Source organism: Dipodomys merriami, unplaced genomic scaffold (assembly GCF_024711535.1).
Source record: "Dipodomys merriami isolate MVZ:Mamm:240054 unplaced genomic scaffold, mDipMer1.0.p SCAF_5, whole genome shotgun sequence".
NCBI classification, from domain to species: domain Eukaryota; kingdom Metazoa; phylum Chordata; class Mammalia; order Rodentia; family Heteromyidae; genus Dipodomys; species Dipodomys merriami.
This window is the reverse complement of record NW_027206068.1, coordinates 77,365,386-77,377,972: the sequence shown is the minus strand read 5'-3', so window position 1 is coordinate 77,377,972 and position 12,587 is coordinate 77,365,386. Positions and strand designations below refer to the sequence as shown.

Below are 12,587 nucleotides of genomic sequence, written 5' to 3'. Positions count from 1 at the left end.
GAGGAAGGCAACCAAAAGCAGAGCAAGGTGAGGCAGTCAGCAGGGGCTGCTGGGGCCTTTCCCCGTCCACCCCTGGTCCGCCACACCCCAGGTGCTCAACTCTGTGCCGCAAGAATGAGCACACAGCACGCTGTACACTCTTACCAGCTCAGCCCTCCAGGGCATCAGCCTAATGCACTGGGTGCTGCTCTAGGAAGGAATGTTTGTGTCAGGCACTGTGGGGTTTACACTGTGGGGACTTACACTGCTTTTTTTTTCTGGTGACTGGCTTCTTCTGCATGCCTCTAATTTTGCATGAATTAACCGGGACCTCACGATTCCTTAATACAAGAAAGCAACCAGTAGCCCGAATGAAAACAAACCAAGAAGACAGGAAGAGCACTGTGCAAGGCTTGTCTGCCTAGGAGATTCCCAAATCGTCCAGTAACACCTGCCTTCCACTAGGTGGGGCCCAAGGGAAACGAGTCTGGGCAGGCCCCAGACACAACAATGCTCACTGGCGCTTGAAGCCCTGGCTGGGGACAGGCCCAGCTTGGTCCCAGAGCCTTGGGTGGAAACACCCCAGGCACCACCTCAGAATACCTCTGCACAAATGTCCAAGAACCCTGCCCACCTGAGCTCTGCCACTAGTTCTGAGTCTGCCGAGGGAACAAAGAAATGCATGCTTCAGAGGGAAGCAACCATTTGTTTCCCGAGACAAGAGCTCTATTTCGGGCTCCAGCTACCCCTGTGTGTCAGCGAGCCGGGTGGCAAGCACAGATGAGAGCACCCGGTGACACCAGACCACACAGCAGCCACCGGGCCGCTCAGTGACCGGCCCTCCTCCGAGACCCTGGTACAGCGAGCGTGGGGTGGACCCAGCCACACGTGTCCTTACGAATCCCCTTATTCAGCTGCAGTGTCCTTTCCTCCTGCAGCCGACAGCGGCGTGTCAAGGAGGGACAGCCAGTGGGAGATGAGCATGAAGTCTGACCCATGAGGACCGCGCCTCCTTCCACCTCATCAGCAGTCATGTGAGGAAGCCCTTGAGGAGAGTGAACGGCTCCCAGGACAGGAGGGGGAAGCTGACCTCACTCTGCAGGGGGCTGCCTAACTTCCCCTGGTTCAGGAGAAAGAGAGAGGCCCACCAGTGCAGTGTCCTGTGTGGTTGTTCTGGTGTGTGACGGAGTCCTGTGCAACAGCCCTAGGTGTGAAAGGCCACCCAGCCCCTTCAGCCACGGGACCCTCTGCCTGTGCTTCAACGCGAGGGAGAGAACTTAAGATGAGAGCGGCACAGTGGGACCATTCCTACATACTCGCTTAGAAAAGTATGTCTATAACCAGATGAGCAGAAGTTCAATGGAAGGAGAGATGGCGGCGTGAACCGTGAAGCCCTGCTTGCACCCTGAGCTCAGGTGCTAGCAGGATACTAGGAGACAGGGGTCTCCTTGGAGGATCAGAAGGGCTTGGATACAAGGTGAAGAGGGAGCTCTGGATATTTCTGTTGTACACAGGTGTGTGACTATCTCCAGCTGTGCTTGGGGTGGAGCAGAGTAGGTTTTGGGCAGCACTGCGGGCAGGATGGGTGAGCCCCAGCGGCTGCCTCTCCCACAGCGTCAGGCACCTTTCAGCCTGCTCTTAAACTCAGAGCTGCAGGAAACCATTATCAGTGGATCAGATAGCACTGAGGATGATAGCAGGGTCCCCTGACTTACACAGGGCAGTTGTAGGGAAGAGTGATTAGATAAGGCTACAGGATGTCAAGTCTTAGAATGAGTTCAATCAAGAATACAGCGTAGAATTCTTTCCTTGCACCACAGTGAGCAGTTAAACACACTGGGTCATCACTTCAGACTTACAGAGCCCCAGGACCTGTCCGTGGTCCTGAAATCGATGGCTGCTAAATCGCAGTAAGTTCTTCCTGCTCAGTGCCCGCCACCGCTGACACCTGCCAAGTGCCATCCTAGCTCGGCGTCATGATGGTCCCTCCCTACAGAAATGGCTCTGTACTGAAGTCTGAGAATACAACAGAACAGGGAAGCTTGCTGCGCTGGTAGGAGAGGTCTTACCTCTTGCCTGTAGAGCACTGACCACTCTGGATATTTATGTCTGCACATCCTAAAGGCTTCACTGGCTAAATGACTGACCTCTCCATGAATCAGAGCAGACCTAGGAAACTGACGGTGACTAGGTCACAAATGTACTCAGTTGGGAAGTGTGAACTGAAACCACACCACAGATGGAAGCTGGTAAAAACAGCAACCTGAATTGCGATGTGCAAATCATCACTCACACACACACTCACACACACACACACTCACACACACACACACACACACACACACACACACACACACACACAAGTTAAGTTCCTCTAAATAACCAGATGCAAAGATACCAAAATACCACAGAATTATAAAAATGCTTATAAAAATGGCTAATAACCACAGAAAGGACCCAAACAAATAGACAGATGAAGTAAAAAGTCAATTTAAGACCAGGATGAGAAGTTCAGTAACATGGATGAGAAATTCAGTATGCAAATCAAGGTCTTAAAACAAAAACACAAACAAACATGGACGTGTAAAGCTAAGTAAGTCAGTTTACAAACACAGGGAGCAGCAGCATCTGTAGGCTAGATCAGCAAGAAGAGATGCTGCCAGGGATTAAAGACAAGGCCAAGGAAATATTACATTCAGACAGTAATAAGGAAAAAGCAGCAATAAACCATTTTCAAAAACTCTAGGACATGATTTAAAGAGGCTAAAATTAAGAATCCCTGGCACAGAAGGAGGTGAAATATAAAATAAAATCATGGAATACTTATTCAGTGAAATTATAGAGGAAAAATTCTCCAATCTAGGAACAGAACAGGATCTATAGAATAATTTCATGGTGCTTTTAGAACCCCACATAGATATGACCAGAGAGAAACCCCTCCACATTACATCCCAGTTAAGGAACCAAGAAAGAACTATTGGAAGCTACGAGGGAAAATACAAACTTACAAAGGCAAATTCATCAGAATTACATCTCAGCAGAGTCTTAAAAGCTAGGAAGGCATGAAATGATACATTTCACACTCTGTAAGGAAATAATTGCAACCAAGATGATTATATTCAGCCAAAAGCACCTCTAAAATTAATGGAGAAATAAAGAACCTTCCATGACAAGCATAAACCAGCACCACAGAAGGTACTTAAATTCTATATGTGGGTGAGGGAGAAGGAGCCCCATGCACAGAAAGCTCAGGGAAGAAAAAAACTTCACAAAAGGAATACATGAACATATGAGAACAGGAAAGATCCAGGCATTTCCAACTCAATAAACTAGCACACTCCTAAGGTTAATAACGGAGAAAGAAAAGAGAAAATATGACTTAAAATCAACCAGGAAAACCTCAATGTTTCTGGTGTAAGCAAATACCTTGAAATAAGCATCAATTAAACAACAGTAAGTATAAATAAAATACAAGGTACAGTAAAATACGTATAAATTAAATCATATTTACTGTCCAATGAAAGGATGTAGATTGGCTGACTGGATGAAAAAAAAAAATCTCTTGTCTGCAAGAAACTCATTTCACTGGCAAAGACTCAGAGAGACTGGAAGTGGAAGGATGGAAAAATGACAGAAACAAGCAGGAGCAGCTAACCTCCCATCTGCCAGTGGATTCAAGCCTCACTCAATTGGAAGAGAAAAAAAGATAATAGCAAAGGAAACAATCCATCAAGAAGTTTAATTATTGCAAATATTTAGAATATAGAAGTATTACATGTTGGTACTTTCGTAAAACAAACACATTTGGACATAAAGTGACAGATCCAGAAACAATAATACTTGGTGACTTCAACACTTAATTTTCACCACTAGATAAAACATCCAAAACATAAAAATGAGCAAGGATCAGAATCTTAATTGCAACACAGATGAAATAGATTTAATAGATTTCTGCAGAATAATCTATCTGAACAGCTGCAAAATATGCATTCATTTCAGAAGTCTTGGAAACTTTCCCCACAACAGATCACATTTAGTGCCATAAACCAAGTTCTAGCAAATGCAAAAAATGAACTTTTTTGCATCTTATCAGATCATAATGAAATAAAATTAGAAATCAATGGCAAGAGAAACAACAGAAACAACACAAACACAGGTGTTCCAAGAGGAGAGTTTATGACAACCTAAATAACTGGTTATGACAACCTACATTTAAGAAAACAGAGAGAACTCCTAAATGACCTAATGATGCATTCTGAGATCTCTAGAAAAATGAGAACAGATCAAACCAAAATTATATGAAAGAATGAACATCAGGGAGGAAAATAATGAAATGGTGATTAAGAATCAATGAAACAAAGAGTTGTTCTTTGAAAAGATTAACAAGATTAACAAACCCTCAGCCAAAGTAACCAAAGGAGAAAAGAGATCTAAATGAATAAAATTAGAGATAAGTGGATATTATAATAGATATTGATGAAATCCAGAGAATTATCAAAAAGATCTCGCCAACAACACATTAAGAACATGAGCTGCCAAGAACAAGTTAGTTTACACCAGGAATTCATAATAATAAACATAATAAGCACATAAGAAGAATCAGGAGGAAAATCATCTGAAAGGCAGAAAAAAAATCTTTGACAAAACTCAACATCCCTTTATAATAAAAGCCCACAAGAAACTAGAAAAGGACCTCTCTTTGCTCTTTTCAAGCTCTTTCTTAGCTCTTTCCTTCTCTTCTCTTTCCCAGCTCTCCCAGCTCTCTTTCCCAGGCCTTTCCCTACCGCGTGGAGGACCAAGATGGCCTGGTGCCAGCCGGAACGATGAATAAACCTTCCCCTTACCTGAATACCACGTGCGTGGTGCAGTTCTTACTCGGCTACCTCCTTTTAAAAACCTAACGTAAGGTACCAGAGCCAAAAGGGCAGAGCCAGGACTCTAATTTGAGTACATGGAGACAGCAGAGAAAGGGCCCTGCTCTTCTACTTGGAGTGGGGAATTACATTGAGAATGTTCACCTGGCTCCCTCCCACAAATTCCAATGGTTTACAGGATCAAGGAAGGAAAATGTACAAGCACAGTTAGAGGACAGGCTTTCAAATCTGACTCACAGTAAAACACCAATAATAAAAAAAGAAACTAGAAAAGGAGAAGGAGAGCATTTGGGAGGAGGAGGGTCTGCAGGAGGGAAGGCATGCACACACATGCCAAAACATGCACACATGCTCAAACATACATACACAAATGCACACACCCAATCATGCTTGCACACATGCATGCACATGGCTGCATACCCCACACATGCCAAAACATACATATGCACACAATTCCTGCACACCCCACATGCCAACACATATACATGCAACACATACATACCTGCATACAAATGCACACAAACACCAAAACACACCTACACATAAGCACACACATGCCTGCACACCCCTACATGCCAACACTTACATATGCACACACACATTTTACACATCCCTATATTCATACACATGTACAATACACTCAGACACATGCATGCAGGCAAACACACTACATACACATGTGCACACATGCAGACGCGTGCATACAGATATGTACACCTGCACATATACACATACACCATACACATGCACACACTCACATGTACACATATAAACACACACACACACACACACACACACACACATACATATGCCAAACTGAATACAGGTCTGTCATCCTCCTCTTTCTCCATTCTCCATATTCAAGCACTAAATCTCCAATTCCATCACATTCTTTTCTGCACAAGCCAGTGGCTTTGTGCTGATGAGGCTGTCACACCAGGCTGGTGTTGAGGTCACCTGAGCCCCAAGCATGCACTAAGCCACCCCCTGCCCTGCTGAAGGTTGGCTCACCATCAAAGCTAGGCTCCTTGGGAGCTTCCCCTGGCCTACAACATCTCCTTCCTGTCTCCACCTACTAGAGCAAACCAAAAAGCCAACACAAACACTCTGCTCAGCTGCAGGAAAGCTCAGCTCAGGTCCAGTCCCTTCCCGAGGGGGCCTATGTGTCGGTGCTCACAGCTCACCCCCGTCTTCAGAGCGTGGCCGGCACTTCCCACTGTCACCAAGTCTGTCTCCTTTCTCAGCATCACTCTGAACTTCAGAGTAGCAACTGCACTCCTGCTCCTCAAGGCTTGTTTCAATAAATATTTGCTGACAGAGTGTGAGACAAGAACGTGACAAGGTAAAAACATCACTCTGTTGAGCACTAACAACTATAAATGGTTGAGGATACAAGACAACCCCTCTGAATGGGAAATTAGATCTTATTATTGCTTAAGTGTCAGGAAATTCACTTCTGTTCAGAGAAATTATTAAAGGAAATCAGTATTACATAAGTGATGACAATATAACTACTGAAGGCTATTTTAATATTATCATATATTATTATAGAATTATGATTTTGTTATTGTACATTATTCATCTACTTAAAACAGGAAGGATTTGGTCCTTGGAAGAAAACAAAGGGACAATATTTAATAAAAAGACTACAAACACCTAGTGGGTAAATACTACAATGATAGGAACAAAACAATATTCTCAGAGAAGCAAACTTCTGTGCCATGTATTTTGCATATAAAATCCTGTTTGGTTCTTACCAGGGGCCTCATCTTTTTAGAAATATGAAAAACAGCTGGCACCAGTGGCTCATGTCCATAATCCTAGCTACTCAGGAGGCTGAGATCTGAGGATTGAGGTGCAACCAGCCCAGGCAGGAAAGCCTGTGAGATTCTTATCTCCAATTAACTACCAAAAAAGTCCGGAAGTGGTGCTGTGGCTCAAGTGGTAGAGCACTAGTCTTGAGCAGAGCAGCTCAGGGACAGTGCCCAGGTCCTTAGTTCAAAAGGACACTTAGACGTATGGAAATAAAACCCAGACACACAGCTGAGAGCCAGGGGTGGATGGGATCCTGCCGCAGAGGGAAGGTTCCCTGCCTGCATCACACTGCGGTGTCCTGAGTACTGGGGCCCTCTGTGTCCCCATCTGTAACAGGAGGGTGCTGTGGTGGGCCCCCGACCTACGCCCCAGCCCAGCATCTCCATCGACAGGGAGCAAGACCGCTGGAAGTCCAGCATGGTTTGGGAGCAGTACCAGAGTGGAATGGTGCTGCTCATGCCTGAAATACACCAGCAGGTGAGCAGACGGCGTCATCTGCAGAGGATGGCCCCAATGCAAAGACTGCTTGGAGTACTTGCTTTGGTTCTGTTACTGTTCCTTCTTTGTCTGACCCTACATAGTACTATTTTCTTAAATTTCATGTCTGTTATGGCAGGAGCTGATTTTCTCTATGCCAGGTGACTTTCTGAATGACATGATAGAATGTATATGAGATTGCACATGATAACATACACATAGGTTCACTTTTTAAAGGACTGTCCAAAGGCAAAACTAATTCAAGAAAATGTCATGGCAGGAAAACGTCAAGAGGAGAAGCCAAGATACGAAACTGTCTGGAGATGCAGAGTTGAGCTTTCATGGAGAACATTAGGTAGCAACCATCTCTAGCATGGAAAAGGCTCTACTCATAACACCTACTAGTGAAATGCTTTATGTTCAAAACAACGAGCATTAATTCTATGCAAACAAATTTGTACAGAAGGTATATGTTCTTGTTGGAGCTATACCTCCACTTCTGGCTTTCGCTATTTAATTGGAGATAAGTGTCTCACAGACTTGTTTTTTGTGTTTTGTTTTGGGCAGGGCTGGTTTTGAGCCTCGATCATTTGGTCTCAGTCTTCTGAACCCAGGGTTGCAGGTGCACCCACTGGTGCCCGGCTTCGAGGGGATTACTGCAAGGCTGATACGCAGGTGTCTGAGCCTGCCAGCAGTTCTTTTTCAGGTACTCTTGCTACCTTAGAGGTGCCAGCTTATTTGACTACACTTTTTCATGACAAGCTCTAAGACTCCATTTCTTTTAAATTCTAGTAGATGCAGTAAAATATTAACACAATACGCCAAGCATAAACTATTTGAATTTTACAGATTTATATGAGACAGAATGAAATATCCATCATCTAGCACAAATTCTATTATTTCCCAAAAGGGCAGATGAGTGTCAAGGCATAATTATATTCCTTTCTGCTATGACCTCTGAAGATGTATATCTGCTTGAAAATGAATTATTCTTCTTTACTAAAGAACATTTGCATTTCTGTTCTAATATGCTTTTAATGAAAGATTCTTTACAGTTGTTATTTTTTAAAACTAGGGTTGTGTGCCTTTAGCTCCCCACCACTTCATCTTCTGAATAGTCTAGCAGTCACACTTGGCTTGTTTCCATCTCTGCCCCTCTCTGAAGACAAATGGGAAGGAGGAGGAAGAAGTGAGGAAAAATAAAAATGAAACGAGAAGTTCTCCCCGCTGGACCTTCCTACTCTGGCACCTGCTCACTAGGTGTTTGAACCCATAGCTTGGTAAACCTTCACCAGTGCCTTCAGCATCCTGTGGTCCCAGGACACAGCTACTGACAATGCACTGGTAAGTGTGACGGTCAATCTTGTCCACGTCCCTCCTTCCCATGTACAAGCCTGGGCTTCAAACTGGGCATCTTGGAGGGAGCAGATGAGCTCAGCAATACAATCCAAAGTCATGGAAGTGGGCACTGGGACCTTGCTCCTGGGACTAGCCCACACTAAGCCTTTTACAGGGCACTGCTGACACTGCCCCTGGTAGGTCACTCATGGACATCAGCCCTTGCTGTATGGTGGATAGAGAAGCCTCCATCGTATAGAGAGGCCTCTATCTCATAGAGAGGCCTCCATTGTATAGAAAGTCCTCCATCTCATAGAGAGGCCTCCATCGTATAGAGAGGCCTCTAACTCATAGAGAGGCCTCCATTGTATAGAAAGTCCTCCATCTCATAGAGAGGCCTCCATCGTATAGAGAGGCCTCTATCTCATAGAGAGGCCTCCATTGTATAGAAAGTCCTCCATCTCATAGAGAGGCCTCCATCGTATAGAGAGGCCTCTATCTCATAGAGAAGCCTCCATTGTACGTGAAGGGTCCAGAGGTCAGCCCACCACGCCTGCGATGGGGCTGTGCCTGGTGATGCTGGGTGGGACAAGGAGGCATGGGGACCTTGTTCTCCAGAGCCTGGAGGGTTCCAGAACCAGAGAGCCGGATTAGAAATGGATGGAGTGGTTCTCCAAGTCCTCCCCCCACCCAGGGTGGTCATGTGAGGATGAGCTGCTGTGGTCCCACTGACGTGGGCCTCCTCTGCCCTGCTTCCTGCCTGCAGGGCTGTGCAACCAGTCACAATTCTCCATTCTGCAGGTTGCTAGCTAAAAGAAAGAAAGAACCATCTTACCAATGCGGAATTTTGCTCAGGACATAAAATCCAGTGTAGGAGTGTCGATATATCTGAAACAGAATGAAAGCAAAGCAGAGTCAGAGGCTGCAACAAGGATGTCTTTCCACATCACTGAGTCTGGACAAACAATCACTGACCTGGCCGCCCAGGCCTGTACTGACTCAGGGTGGCAATTTGCATATCTTGTTGTTTTTATGATTTCCATCATTTGCAGTGGTTTCCAGGGCAGCTGGAGGCGCGACGTCATCTCCACAGCTACCTGGCTTGTGATCAAATTAGGACCACAGATTTCCAGTGTAACTAAATACAGCATGGAGTAACAAGGACCCACAGTCACTGGGGTCCATCACTCCAACCCTGGTTCTGCTCAAGTTCCTGAAGGTAAGGCCTGTGGGGCTCTGGAATCCTCTCCGTACAATCTGAGGGCAGCACTGGAGCTGGGGAGTGTCTGTCCTGAACCTCTGCACAAAGTGATGCGGAATTCTGGCTCCTCGCCCCAAGAGGGGAGTCAGAGTAGGAGGCCTTCAAAACAGAGGAGTGTTTCCCAACTGCTGGAGCCCCCAAACCTCAGATCTGTCTCTCTTGACCTCTTGAGCCAGGAGATGGGTCCCTGTTCCATAAATTTAATAACATTGCAGGGATACCCCAAGAGAAGGAGAACCACAGTCAGGAAATGTAACAGCTTTTTTTTGTAGTGTGGGCTTGGGTGGGGGATGGGAGCCCCTATTTCACCCCACTCCCTCTGCTGGGGGGACTCCTCAGAGCTGGTGTCCTGCGTGGGTGTCCAGGGACTGGCACATAAAACTCATTCTAAAGGTGACAGATGAGGGGAGGGCAGGCATGTGTAACACTCAGCGTGTGCTGAACACGGGATGCATGGTGGCTCTCTGTTGGGACAGGAGCTTGGAGAGGAAAACAGGGGTCTGCCCACCAGGTGACCTGTGGAGAGGGGACCTGTGGAGGGGACCACGTGCCTGGGAGCATGTGGAGGGTAGCACATGTGGAGAGGAGCACATGGGAGCACATGGAAGGGAGCTCATGCAGGGGACCATGTGCAGGGGAGCACTGGAAAGTAGCACCTGCAGGGGAGTGTGTGGAGGGGAGCACGTGAAGGGGACCACATTGAGGAGAGCACATGCAGCGGAGCACATGGAGGGAGCACGTAGAGGGGAGCATGTGGAGGAGAGCACACAGAGGGAGCACGTAGAGGGGAGCACATAGAGGGAGCACATGGAGGGAGCATGTGGAGGGAGCACATAGAGGGGAGCACGTGGAGGGAGCACGTGGAGGGAGCACGTGGAGGGGAGCACATGGAGGGAGCACATGGAGGGAGCACATGGAGGGAGCATGTGGAGGGAGCACATAGAGGGGAGCACGTGGAGGGAGCACGTGGAGGGAGCACGTGGAGGGGAACACATGGAGGGAGCACGTGGAGGGAGCACATGGAGGGAGCACGTGGAGGGGAGCACATGGAGGGAGCATGTGGAGGGCGCACGTGGAGGGAACATGTGGAGGGAGCACATGGAGGGAGCACGTGGAGGGGAGCACATGGAGGGAGCACGTGGAGGGAGCACGTGGAGGGGAGCACGTAGAGGGAGCATGTGGAGGGCGCACGTGGAGGGAACATGTGGAGGGAGCACATGGAGGGAGCGCGTGGAGGGGGGCACATGGAGGGAGCGCGTGGAGAGCACATGGAGGGAGCACATGGAGGGAGCACGTGGAGGGTGGAGGGAGCACATGGAGGGAGCATGTGGAGGGAGCATGTGGAGGGGAGCACGTGGAGGGAGCACATGGAGGGAGCATGTGGAGGGGAGCACGTGGAGGGAGCACATGGAGGGAGCACATGGAGGGGAGCACGTGGAGGGAGCACATGGAGGAGAGCATGTGGAGGGAGCACATGGAGGGAACATGTGGAGGAGAGCACATGGAGGGAGCACGTGGAGGGAGCATGTGGAGGACAGCACGTGGAGGGAGCACGTGGAGGGAGCACATGGAGGGAGCACGTGGAGGGAGCACATGGAGGAGAGCATGTGGAGGGAGCACGTGGAGGGAGCACATGGAGGGAGCACGTGGAGGGAGCACATGGAGGGGAGCACGTGGAGGGAGCACATGGAGGAGAGCACGTGGAGGGAGCACGTGGAGGGGAGCACGTGGAGGGAGCACGTAGAGGGGAGCACGTGGAGGGAGCACGTGGAGGGGAGCATGTGGAGGGACCATGTTCAGGGGAGCACGTGGAGGGGAGCATGTGGAGGGGAGCACATGCAGGGGTGCACATGGAAGGGAGCACATGGAGGTTACCATGTGTAGGTTACCACTTGGAGAGGAGCACGTGGAGGTTAACACGTGGAGGGGAGCGTGTGGAGGGGAGGAGGAGGAGGGAGCACGTGGAAGTTACAATGTGGAGGACACCACGTGGAGGGAAGCACACGGAGGGGAGCACATGGAGGTTACCACGTGGAAGGATCACTTGGCAAGGGGCCAGCAGTCAGCAAGGACGGCTGGCCGTTTGCCACAGCCTCCTAGGGACACAGGAGTCACGTGTTCTGATGGCTGTGGCCTTGTCAACAACTGACGGCGGCCTCGTGGGGGCCCTGCACCAGCGTCCTTGGCTACATGCCACCTGAGCTCTGGAGCCCGTGACCATGTACAATAATGCTGAGTGTGAGGACGATGCACAGAGAAAGCCGGTGCTATTAAATAAGACACGCATAAATCCCTTCCGAGACCGTGAGCTCACTACCTGGGAGCTGCCAGCAACTTCTAAGACCAACAGATGAGCATGCTTCTTGTCAAGACCATGTCAGTGCCAAAGCAAGAAGCCGAGGGAGGACCATGCCAGGCCGGAGCACCAGACGGGAGTTGTGAAATGGCCAGAGGACCTACTATGGCCCTCGGAACACTATGGCGAAGCTGCTAGGGGCAGTACAGCAGCTGAAATGTGTGGAGTACTGAAGTAAGGAGGTTAGGTCTGGCAGAGCTATACTGGCCACATGGTGGATGGTAGGGTCTGGCATCTTGTCTTCCCGCTGGGGGAGGGAAACGCCACCACCTCCCAGGGGATGGGCGGGCCCGGATCCCTGGAGACAGGGGCGGGCTCCTGGCTGGTAGTTACTGAGTCTGTCAGTCCAGTGTCTGGGACTGGGAATTTCCGGTGGACCTGCCCCCTGTGCTGACCCTAGTGAGGACAGATCAGCACAGGCCTCATTGCGCCACGCCACGTGTCTCCATGTCCTGTGTCCTGTCTCCTGGCTCGTCTCGGATCATCA

General features: G+C 48.6%; 1 protein-coding gene across 4 annotated transcripts in view; it reads right to left on the bottom strand.

Moving 5' to 3' along the window:
- Dpp6 (dipeptidyl peptidase like 6) overlaps window positions 1-12,587 on the bottom strand; it is a 648,628-nt gene that overhangs the window by 117,835 nt on the left and 518,206 nt on the right. For all 4 annotated transcript variants that reach the window (XM_069997168.1, XM_069997171.1, XM_069997167.1 and 1 more), the window contains exon 6: window positions 9,319-9,371. In XM_069997168.1, the coding sequence (XP_069853269.1) occupies window positions 9,319-9,371 (53 nt within the window). The remainder of the gene's footprint in view (window positions 1-9,318; window positions 9,372-12,587) is intronic.